The following is a 12284-nucleotide window of genomic DNA, read 5'->3' on the forward strand; positions in this document are numbered from 1 at the left end:
CTCCGAGCCGCTCGAACGTACTTCTTATCCTCGATTCCTCGATGAACGTTCCCGTAAAAACATAATTCTTCGAATGCAAAGCCTCTGCGAATCAAAAGACACAAAATCGCGCGCGAGTTTGTACTGTTAATATTCTACTCTTACTACTTGATATTTATGTGCAACTTTTCGATTTTATTTGTTTCGATCCCTTTTAGTACTTTAATAAATGAGTTTATTAAAAATAAGTTGATATTTTATTTATATTGCAATTTGCGCGTTTTTTTTTCTTATTTTTAGTAGGAATATTATATTGAATCACTCTAGAAGTATTATATTAAGATAGTATAGATAATACATTGTTGTGTTCCAATAGTTTTACATGTGTATGTTTAATATACAGCATACATATATAAAGAATTAAAAAAGGTAAGTAATATTAAAAATAAAATTAAATTATTAAAAAAAGAACAATACAATTAATAAGAAAAAAAAATCATTTTAGAATCGTGATACGTTTAATCACTTAATCAAATTAAATAATTGCGCGCAATTAATATTTACTAATCAATACACTGTTATATATACATTATGATCCTTTTCGATGATTTTTCGTGATCGCATCTTGAACGCAACATCGCGCTGCGCCATTGATTAATTAATATGATATCTGCGATTAATTTCTGAGCAAACTTTTGATAAGAATAACACTAACCATAATTTAAGTTCGATTATAAATATATGTATAAGAATAAACTCGTCTCTAAATGTACAAATATTCGGAAGACGGATAGAATAAAAGTATATCCATATTATAGTAATCAACTATCTGATCTGAAAAAAAACGCTTGATTTTTTATTCCTATAATTCCCGTCTAATATGCCATAAAACTATTAAATATTCTCACAATTTAATCAAAAAAACAATTCTATTGCGTATTATTATATCTATTTGATTTGATTATCTCTTTGTCGGCTTACCTGTGCGGATATTATCGAAGCCTGCAATTTCTGTGTCTATACGAAGCGCCGTTCCCGCGCGAAAAGAGAAAGAAACAGGAAACGTCTTGAAATCAGCGCCAGTATTCCTTGTCCTGATTGGTCAAGCTTTGCAGTAGTAGTTTACGGATATATCGAGCTGTCTCATTGGTTTATCAACGTAGAATTGTTGGTAAGAAATCTTTGCTCTTGATTGGTTAATTAAACGTTACCTTATATCACAAATAGAATTTCCGAACGCACTTTTATTGACATGTGAGACACACGTGGGTAGATAATTTTTATTCCTTTTGTCCTGATTGGTCAATTCGACACTTTACTTGACGGCCGTACGACTCGGAACAAACTTGCTAGTACGGTATCAGCCAGCATGTAGTGGTGTGGTTTTGTGATGTCTGTCATGATCTGGCATGAATTCACTGACAGGAATAACAAAATGTCATTAGTCAATTACATTATTTAAAAAAAATCTTTCCGAGGAGGCTGACAAAATTTCTTTAAATGCGGAATGGCTCATTTGAGTAATATATTGAAAGCCGTGGAAACGTTAAATGCGCTACAAGAATCGGACACCTCGTCGGATTCCGGAGCAAGGTATATAAACAATAAAACGTTCTCTGACAGAAATCTATTGATGTTACTCGATAAGAATAAATTTCTATATTTAAACACAATAGGAAAGAGAAGATATCATGTTGCACGATCATTGTTGAAGGGATATGCTCACCAACTATTAGACAGAATCCCAAGTTTCCACAAATTCTTACTGCTACTATTGAAACATTGCTGGCATTGTGTAATGACAACGAATCGGATGTCAGGATGGTTGCGGATGAATCCCTTAATAAAATTATAAGGGTATAATTTATATTTTTCTTTTATATTTTTCATGTGATTATATCTATTAAAAACTGTAAGGAAATCAATATTCATGGCAAATGGCATATGAAAGTATAACATAAGATATTAATCCTAAAAAATGATTGATATTGCGCAATATATATATATATATTATTTATTTTATTTATTAGGCAATGGTTGACAGTAACATCGTTAAGATTCAGATAGAGCTTTACAATGAAATAAAAAGAAATGGACCTGCACGAATATTAAGAGCTGCTCTTTGGAGATTTGGCTTATTAAGTCACATGATACGACCATCAAGAGGTAAAGCTTATGTATCAAATCTAATACCGTGTATAGTAATCATTGCGCATCGATCTGAAGATACCGTAATTGAAACATTATCGCAGTCATTACCATTAATTTTCAAAGTCTTAGGACCTTTTATGACAGATAAGGACGTCAAGGTAATTACTTTTGTATTATTATAATTATACTAAACTTACATAATAATGAGTTTTAAAAATATAAAATTTGTTTTAGAACTTGTTAAAAGCATTCTTTGAAAATATTTCCTCTCCTCAAGCAGCTTTTCGTAGGGCAGCGGCAAATATGATCTTGACAACATGTACAAATTGCAGAAAGCCACAGTTCTTTTTAAATTATGTGTTAAATTATCTATTAGGTATAGTAAATATCTATAAATTGTTATAAATATTTATTTACACACAAAAACTAAAATTTATTTGTACACAAAAACATTTATTTATTGATTAATTTACTTATTTATTAAATTGGTATTTTATTCCTATCACAGATATAATGATGTCAACGAGAAACGCTGAAGATTATCTGTATACTATTATAGGCGGATTCGGCTGCCTAAGAGTGATTTTACCTTACATATGTAAACCTTTAGAACCTCAGGATATTGAAACACAACAGATAGATAGTTTGCTACATATTTATGAATTGTGTTTGCATTACACAAAATGGCATTCCGATCATAATGTTGTAAACGCAGCTTTAGAGACTTTGGCACAACTTCTAAAAATGCCTCCAAAGCTATTAGTATCCATTTTATTGTCTTCAGAAGGCATAACTCAAAGCAAGATAATATTGAATCAAAATGCGTATGCTCCTTCACTGGGTCAAATGAGTATTTCTAGTGCCAGTACCGCTTACGGCGGAAATTCCGATTCCATTTTGACACACGAACCTGATGTTCCAGAGATTACTCCAAATATAGAAAAATGGATTGCGGATACAGAAACAATTTTGCCAACTACGGGTAATCCACAAACACAGAACGAATGTGAAGCGAACAATACGGTAGAGATGAAGGAGAAAATATCGGAAAGTTATTGTGGTCTGAAAATCGGAGCTATTAATAGTAAGAACAAATATATATAAATGTAACTCGGATAATATTTTTACAAATATTAGCATTCAATGTTTTTTAGATGAAGAAGTTGTGGAAGAAGGTAGTGATATCGAAAGCGAAATTGAAAAATCCGAGAAAACGCCGTATCCGAGTCTGCAAAGTGAACAGTCGAAGGAAGAAGATTACTCCGAAGAGGCCACTCCGTCTTTTGCTTCTCCTAAGAAATCTTTGGATTTCGCATTATACGAAGCAGATGTCGGAAGTTTTATAGACTCGGATATGCCTGTCAAATTTTGTTGTCGTTATCTGGTGTCATCTTTCTTGCTGGCGGGCAAACCTGGGCATTTAATATCGGACAAGATATTTCGTGTTAGCGTCAAGTCTCTCGCTTTAACATGCGTGGGTTACATCTTGAAGCTTTATCCACATTTGTTTACAATGACTGTAGCCAAAGAGTCAAGCTGCAATGAGACGAGTCAATTGATTGCAGACATTTTATTATTTGCTAATCATTCTGATCCCCAGATCAGAGGCAATGTAGCAATGATGATTGGAATCTTTTTAAAATCCGTATTTGTCCAATATGGCGGTTCTTTCCAGAACTTTGAAACGGAATGTTCAATTCAGAAAGGGCATAAAAGTGTATTATTAGGAGATTTGATAAAGTTACTTATAAATGTGAGTTTATATATGATTTTCTTCTAGAAACTGAGATATTCTCTTGAATTTTTAACTTACTTTTATCAAATATATAGGGTTTGAATGATGATTCTGCAACAACTTGTCGCCAAACATTGGATGCGTTAAACCTCTGCTTATCAGAGTTACTAGATTCCATCAGCAATGATTATGGTCTTGCAATCTTGACTATATTACCGAAACTTGTAAAAAATCCATATTTTCTGGTTAAAGTAAAATTAGTTGACTTGTTGAGTAAATTATCTTATATTACAATAGAACACATAACAGGGCAATCGTTATTCCAAGAACACTTTATCGAAGTTATAATAACGTTATTAGGCGATCAAGACCAAAGGGTGAGACATGCCGCGTCGGATGCCATTGTTAAGTAAGACGTATTGACAAAGTTCTGTCACATTTTATTAATCATATATCTTTTTTGACTCGATACTACTTTGCATTTTTTCTTCAGGAGTATTCCTTGTTTGTATTTCCGACATCCTCAAGAAGACACTGTTACGAAAAAGGCTACGCAATATACTCAACAGTTTCTAAACACTGTAACATCAAGTATCTCAGAATTATCATCTTATCAAGAGAAACATAAACCGTTTGTGAACACATCTGTCAAGCCCTTTGTATTTCTGAATCATTATAACGACGTAAATTATGACTCCACTGTGGAATATTCTCTCTCTCATATAGTTAACATTTTAACGGAAATATTGACGGTGCATTCCTCGAAATATCTCATTTATGGATGCTGCGAAACCCTCTTCCGCTTGAGCGAGACTTACCCGACCACAGTTTACGCAAGAGGATGGGATTGTATTTTAACGAAAACACTGCCGAAAAGATCTAAGAAGAATAATGATCGATCGGATATGAACGACATTAGTTTCGCGAACGAAATGATTTCGTCTCCGGTGAGCAATAGTCTCTTATCATTGACGTTGCCTTTATTAACGTCATCAACTATTAGCTTGGATTTGTCCACTCATCGACATCTGATTCTTCTCGCCGGCAATCTGGCCTCCGGATTGGCCGTCTGCAATTTTAAGATTGGTAGCGATCCGACGAAACTGTGGAATATGTGTAAGGACAGGTACATGGAATTGTTATTAACGCACATCACGAGAGTTCTCAATATTTTCGTTCACGTTGTCGATGAAGTACAATTGATACAGGCCAGTACCAAACCTGTATTTTCATCTTTATCGTCCACGCAAACATTGTCGCCCAAAAAGAAGATTGTATCGGAGCAAAAGTCGAAGGAAAAGGGGGAGAAGATCAGTTTGAGAATCGGAAAAGAGCATATGGGAACGTTCATTGGCGTACCGCATTACATGAGAATATATGATATTCTGAAAGCAGCACATTCCAATTATTTGGTCACTTTGCAACACGAAGCCAGCGAAATGTACGTTTCTTTATTGAATGCGATACTGGATGTTCTCTCTCAGATCCTCGAAATCGCGTCCGTCAATGAAGCAGGTAAAATAGCGGAGGAAGTGTTGTGTTACCTGAAAACTACCGTCGTATTATCGCCAACGGCAACGGTTCGATGCGTGCAACAGTTGTTGAAATGCTTATTCGGTACAAACGTGTGCGCGCAATGGAGCGAACTGGACGTACAGAAGAATACGGATCGATGCGGTACGCTACGAGATGACATCGGAGGTTTTTACAATCAGTGTTTTCAATATCCTGCTAGGCAAATGGCAAACACGATTAAATGCATCGGGAATAATTGCAGGGGTGAAAACGAACCAGATACTGGGTAATTATTATATTATTCTTTTTTCATATTTCAACTTTAATAATTGCACTCTCACACAGGCAGATATTAATGTCTTCATTTTTACAGGTGGATAGGGTTGTTACGCAGAAAAAGCGATCGAAAATTTTCATCAGTTTTTAAAACTTTAGCACGATCCTCGGATCAAAAGACGTCGGTGGCATCATTTATTCGTCTTTTCGAACCGATGGTTATAAAATCTTTGAAACAATACACTGTTACGAGTAACATCGCATTGCAATGCCAAGTTTTGATGTTGCTGAGTCAACTGGTTCAACTCAAGGTCAATTATTGTCTGTTAGATTCCGATAAGATATTCATCGGATTCGTGTTGAAGCAATTTGAATTTATCGAAGAGGGTCACATACAACAGACCGAAGACCTTTTGCCGAGGATATTTAATTTCTTGGTACATTTATCTTACGAGAAGAATCATTCGAAAGCGATAATAGGTATACCGAAGATAATTCAGTTATGTGACGGTCTGATGGCAAGCGGACAACCGGCGATTACGCATTGTATACCTGCTCTTGCGCCCGTTATTGAGGATATATTCCTCATTCGCAACGGAAGCTCGAGCGTAGTCGAACAACGGGAATTGGAAACAACAAGAGACGTGCTAATAGCCATGCTGTTGCGTCTGGTAGAGTATCATGAGATAATCGAGCTTTTGGCATTGTGTCTAGCCGAGTCCAGATTCAGTGGTGACGGTAACGGCGAAGAGAAATGGCGAAGATGGTCCAGATTGACTATGGACACTGTGCTTCCGATATTGGCAGCTGGAAAACTCAAGATAGAATCCGAAAAGGCGCACATCGCACTGGTGAAGCTATTTGCGGCTGTCTCGCCCACAGTTTTCCGACCAGTGGATCCTCTTCTGAAAATATTGTTCACTGCGTCGATATCCATCGACGCTTCGAGTCTGAAATTGAAGCGATGGCTCGGCATGATCAACATTGTGCTGCTCTCGTTGATTTCCTGCGCGAAGGAAGAAGCTATGCTAGCGCGTCTCTTGGATCTCAATATAGATGTAACAGACGTGACACATCTGTTTTTGTCACACCAGTGCTCTGATTCCTCCTCCTCCCATGAATGTTCTATGGATCCTTTGAATGTCTTGAGCAGCCAATCGCGCCAAGTGCCACCCGAACATATATTCGCTAGATTCATATTCAAGGTAATCAATCTGATAAGCGCAAAAGTGTTTAATCTGCTCGGTCTGGTGAATCACAAGTCTGCGGATCCTTTTGTCGGTTTTTCCGATTATACAGCGGACGATAATTATCTGGTGCATCAGTTCGCGTTTTTTCTGCAATTATGCATTCACATGTTCGAGTCTGGCAGCCATTGCAAAGTGGCGAATGCGACAATGCAAATGATTCAAGGTCGCAATGTATCTGACGAGGAGAAATTGCTCGTTGATGACTTAAATTGCTTGATGCTCGGCATTGGGAGAGTGTGTCCGATGGTGACGTGCCAGTGGGCTTATTTGATGATCCTGTTGGGGTACAACGAGATGTCCTTCTGGTCAAAAGTGTTGGGCAGCGAGAGTGCCGATTACATCGTCGCACATCCACGGCCAAGCGAGAAGAAAATTACATGTGATTACATTAACGGTGGTATAAACATTCAGATTATCAGAAGAGGGGGAATCATATTATTTTGCGACTACATATGCGAGAATCTCAACGACGTGGAACCACTGACATGGTTATTGGTCAATCATATAGAAGAAGCCGTAGATATCGCTGTCGAGTCACCGGTAAGAGATCTGCTAACCACGGCCATACACAGAAATCCGGCGGCCAGCGGACTATTGGTACAAGCGATAGCGACCAAATGTACGGATTTATCGCGACCCAGTTTCATAAAGCGTCTACTACAGTGTATCGAGGGTGCGCATCATTCACAGAGCGGTGCAGTAATATTGACTCTGATACCGAGACTTTTATCCACCAAGTATCTCGCTTTATCGAGAATGGCGGCGAAAATCGCTAGCCGTAGAGTGGAGATACTATTGACCACCGGCGCAGAGGACGCAATCGATCAATTGTCGAAAGATGATCTCGTGAGGATTATGGATACCCTGCAGACCACTAAACTGGCCAGAAAACATGGCGGTTTAGTCAGTCTATTGAACAAGCTGGCCGTACAATATTATGATTTATCACCATTGGAGCTCGATCAGTGCAGACCGTTTAATCCGTCCACCGTGAAGAGTATTCAGTTAGATCGGAATTGGTTCCTGTCGCAGGTGAGATTACGATGCTGCCACGCCAGCGCCGACAATAATCCTATGGAATTAGCGCAGTTACTCAAGGACTTGGATTTCGACGATTGCTTGAGCGTTCTTTCTTGCAAAGAGTTTAATCTGAAAATTTTGAAACATTGTATAATATTGGGTGCCAGACTCAGCGTCGAGAAATGTCAAGAATTAGAATTCGGACAAGCGCAATGCGAGAAGGATTTTCATTTTAACGCGAGTCCTTTGTACGTCGCTGCCAAGCAGTGTTTGTTGGAGCACATTCACTATATCTGCGAACTCGTGCCGAGACCGCATCAAATTTACAATCCGGAAGCGGAAGGAAATAGCAGCGGGAAAGAGCTGAAATACGCCGCTAGATTTTCCGAATTGTTGAGTGACGCACTGTATTGGGAGATCCTGTTCACGATAATTCCGACCGTCAAAATTTACATGAAGACATTACCGAAACTGGCCAAGTACAATGTGGCGAAAATCGACGTGAGATTCGAGGAGGATATCGCCAAGTTTTCCATGTTGTGTCTCGAGCTGGCGCATTGGATGATTTATTCCGATGAACGAAATGTTCGTAGATTGAAGCCGCATGATATGTTCCTTGCACTGAGTTGTGCAGCCGAGATCTTGAGACACGCCGCTCCGAATAAGATTTTCGGGGATAGCGCACGTTACACTTGGGTCTGTTCCGCGGCGATCTCTTTGACTAGAGTCATGGAAAATGTATTGACAACCATGGATCCTTTACCAGTTGTGGATTCGCAGGCGTTAGAATCGGCTCTCCGAGATGACGACACGAAGGATTATGCTCGGGCGTGCATCCAGATGGCATCAATAGTAGCTTGGCTCGAAAAGCGTCAAATAGAAGGCTTCTCTACAAGAGACATTCCACCGTACTTGTTTAACACAATAAAATCGCTTGTCGTTAGTATAAGTCGGCAGCCATTGGTGAACTCTTATATTCTGACACCTCCGTTGGTGTGGAAACGCAGCTCAAGTCAGACTGTTGCCTCGGGTCCAACCAAGTGCTACTTTCCGCTATTGCCGTCTGAGCCCAATCTTCTTCAAGAGGTGGATATTCTAGAGCAATTTATTTACCGGGTAAATTTATTGGGCTGGATCTCGAGATCGCAATTTGAGGAGATCTGGATGGCATTCTTGAGTGTTCTCAATTTTCCGCAAAACGAGAACACGTCCAAGGACGATGTAGCAGCTTTGATTCAAGCGAGCGGCTTGGCAGTTCAAGCGATAACAAGATTGCTGTTGCAGACATTGCTGCTGCCATGTCCCGGCAATCCCGATGCCAGCATTCTGATTCATCATCCGAGAGATCCGCAGCTCTCCATTCACAAAGTCAGTTCTCAGAAACTGTATGCAATACAGGAATTACTCCTGTGGAAGTACGAATACATGAACGAAGGTAAAAACAATTTGAAATTGGACCACATATTTCACAGAGGAAACTTGGAGAGAATCGCAATGACATCCGACAGATTCACGTACAGCCAATTGTCAGTCTCCTATTTATGGTCACTCTGCAATTTATACGAGGACAAGTTGAACGCTTCCGTTCTCGACTTGAAGAACAGGAGAAACGACGCATTGATGTCCGCGTCACTTGATTTAGATTCGTGTCTGCGTTTCCTGATTGAGCACTACACTATCTGGATATCCCCGCAGGCTAAAACACCGGTACAATTGTTGACGGAGATCGTCAAATCCATTCTGGCAATCTCGGAACTTTTTTTGGAGAGATCACAGTATCAATGGATGTTGGACGTGTGTCTAGAAATCTCAAGGATATATCCGATGGAGAACGCGATTCTACATCAATATCTAGCTATTTCTACCTGTAAAGCCGCTGCAGTTTTAACGCCATTGGTGAGGACTTTATTCAAGAATTTTTATCCATTTAATAAAGATATAGAGATTTTAACTAATATATTATCTATTTTATTATTTCTCTAGGATTTGGATACCTTGGATAAGGTGAAACGCATAGTGGATATTAATTTAAAATCTGGATTCTTGGCTTCCAGAGTTTCCGCACTTCACGGTTCTCTATATTTGTTACAAAGCGCGGTGCTGACTAAGTGCGAGGAAACGATGAATATTATACATCCTCTAGCCATCGAATATATACAGAAGCACATTGACTCGCAAGATTCAAATAGGTAATTTCATGAAATCCAATTTAATTTTTATCAGTAAGAGGATATGGAGAATATTTGTTCATCTATATGATATAATCTTCTTTTTGTCTTGTAAGTCATTGTTGTGCTTCATGTACAGCATTTCAAGTCAAAGCGAGGAGCATCAGGGAATAATGTGGGCTTTGGTGTTCTTCTTATTGGAACACGCGGAAGATACGCCGCCGGATGCGGAAGCACCGGCCGTATTGGAATTAGTCCTTTCTCTAGTCACGTCTCAGAATCTCTCTTACGGTTTACATCAAATGCTGTTGCAGGTACGTTACTTGACGCCTCGATCAAATGTTTACACAATACATTACCTATTCGCCTCAATAGGGTCTCGAGAGACTCGTGGCAACGAAGAGCGTAATTGGCAAGGTTGCCGAGCAGATTGTCAAGATCGCGATAGACCGGTTGAAGCAACCGAGCCCATTGCTGGCGCTACCGGCACTGCAGCTTCTATTGACGTGCATGTACACGGAAGCAGCCGACCGATTGAATCGCCCCGGTACGGAAGAGCCGTTACCGGACGTGGAGCCAGAGACACTGGTCCGATCTATAGAGCGTATATCCGCGATATTCGACAAGATCCGCAAAGGTCATCCCATGGAAGTAGAGGTGCTGTGCACGGTTCTGTCGGGCGTTCTTGGTGACTTCTTTCCGCCGTCGGAGATCCTGTCAAAAGTCATAGGGGAATTTTTGTCTCCGCAACAACCGCATCCGAGATTACTTTCTGCCGTCGTCTTTAAAGTTTGTAAATCGCAATCAAATGATATGTATATATACGATCGAACAACGAAATAAGAAACAAATATGAATTCGCCGATATAATTTTGCAATTCAGGTCTGCGAGAAAGCGTGTATCTGTACAGAAATGGAGCTCCTTCAAGACTGGGTGGTTTTCAGTTTACCAAATTTCATTCAGAGCTTGCCAATGGCGATGTCAACTTGGTGTCTGTCCTGTTTCTTTATAAGCGCATCGACGAATCATTGGTTGAGAGCTTTGTATCCTTTTACAATTACCATAACTATAATTTTTTACAAAATTGAGAGAAAGGGAGGAAAAGAAATTTTGTATTTCCATAAAATTCTTGTAAAGTAAGAATAATGTGATTCCTTAGCTATAATATGTCAGGTTTCCATACGTTCAATCGAGAATAGGAAAATACGAGTATGAAGATAAGAAGATGTTGTGTATAGCCGCTTCAGACTTTTATCACAAGGTATTAATATTTCTTAATTTATACACTTATGTTTATCATTTATTTTATTTATCGCATCAATTGATTTCAGCTATCTAAAGAGTCACAGAAGAAAGCATTTGTCGAAACTTTTGAAGCAGCTGCTAAGGAACCTGGGACCCCGTTCAGTGATATTCTAGCATCTTTTTAATTGATATTAATCATATACCATTGTGAGAGACGTATTCTATAAAACATCAAAGTCAAACTGTAAAAAATTGATGTATACAATTACTTGTGCGATGTATACGCGTATACCCGCACACACATGTACATTTGTATGTATGATACGATATTTATTTTGCATTATGCCCCGTTGAAAGAGATATGCAATTTGTTTTACAATAAACAATATTTTTTAAGGAAATCTATCATGCCAATTACACACACACACACACACACACACACACACACACACACACACATATATATATATATATACATGAAAGAATTTTAATTATTTGTTGACAAAGTACAAAGTACGCGGAGTATGATATATAACGTGATGTAGTATATTTATGTACATATGTATTTATTCATGTGTTGAAAAAAGATATACATAATTTTGCGACACTGAATGTCTTCGAATTGCGTTAAATTTTGCAATAAACTCGAATCGAAACATGTTCGCATCGATTGAATGTGTCAAACTCGTATGTATATAATCTTTTATATTATTTAACTATATTTTTTTCATATTCCTTTGAGTTTCCATTTCTAAACCTCGCGAAGATCTTGCTGATATATCGGATAAAATCCGGCATGTTTTCTTCACAAGATACAAATGATGTATCGATAACGGTATCATGAGTACGATAAGATTCTCTTCAACAGAATTTTGATGTTATTGGAATTATTACAAAGAGATTTTATAAAACGGGTCAGTTTCAAGAATAGCGATTATTAACGA

General features: G+C 38.4%; 2 protein-coding genes across 4 annotated transcripts in view; both read left to right on the plus strand.

Annotated features, from left to right (window-relative positions):
• The first annotated feature begins 1346 nt into the window (after positions 1 to 1346).
• LOC126850175 (huntingtin) lies at positions 1347 to 11741 on the plus strand. 2 transcript variants are annotated; one of them, XM_050592873.1, is made up of 15 exons: positions 1347 to 1572; positions 1656 to 1836; positions 2010 to 2288; positions 2365 to 2506; positions 2639 to 3214; positions 3285 to 3883; positions 3961 to 4274; positions 4359 to 5666; positions 5754 to 9822; positions 9910 to 10115; positions 10234 to 10408; positions 10470 to 10883; positions 10978 to 11138; positions 11269 to 11356; positions 11427 to 11741. In XM_050592873.1, exons 1-15 carry the CDS (start codon positions 1487 to 1489, stop codon positions 11523 to 11525), a joined length of 8697 nt encoding a protein of 2898 aa, XP_050448830.1. In that variant the 5' UTR covers positions 1347 to 1486; the 3' UTR covers positions 11526 to 11741. The 2 variants fall into 2 exon arrangements, with proteins under 2 accessions (XP_050448830.1, XP_050448831.1); XM_050592874.1 differs by lacking the exons at positions 10470 to 10883; positions 10978 to 11138; positions 11269 to 11356; positions 11427 to 11741 and having other exon boundaries at positions 10211 to 10402.
• Positions 11742 to 11863: 122 nt separating this feature from the next.
• The window catches only part of LOC126850190 (uncharacterized), a 2472-nt gene continuing 2051 nt past the window's right edge, over positions 11864 to 12284 (plus strand). The window contains exon 1 of one of the 2 annotated variants that reach the window (XM_050592904.1): positions 11864 to 12027. In XM_050592904.1, coding sequence (XP_050448861.1) covers positions 11998 to 12027 — 30 coding nt within the window. In that variant the 5' untranslated portion in view covers positions 11864 to 11997. The other variant, XM_050592905.1, reaches the window with a different exon arrangement.

This window comes from Cataglyphis hispanica, chromosome 6, assembly GCF_021464435.1.
Source record: "Cataglyphis hispanica isolate Lineage 1 chromosome 6, ULB_Chis1_1.0, whole genome shotgun sequence".
In the NCBI taxonomy this organism is placed as follows: Eukaryota; Metazoa; Arthropoda; class Insecta; order Hymenoptera; family Formicidae; genus Cataglyphis; species Cataglyphis hispanica.

Bases quoted from the DNA above. Each gene is read 5' to 3' on its own strand.
- LOC126850175 (XM_050592873.1), top strand. From the start codon at position 1,487: ATGGCTCATTTGAGTAATATATTGAAAGCCGTGGAAACGTTAAATGCG. The intron at 1,837-2,009 runs GTATAATTTATA...TTTATTTATTAG, and splicing joins CCCTTAATAAAATTATAAGG to GCAATGGTTGACAGTAACAT. The intron at 10,116-10,233 runs GTAATTTCATGA...CTTCATGTACAG, and splicing joins GACTCGCAAGATTCAAATAG to CATTTCAAGTCAAAGCGAGG.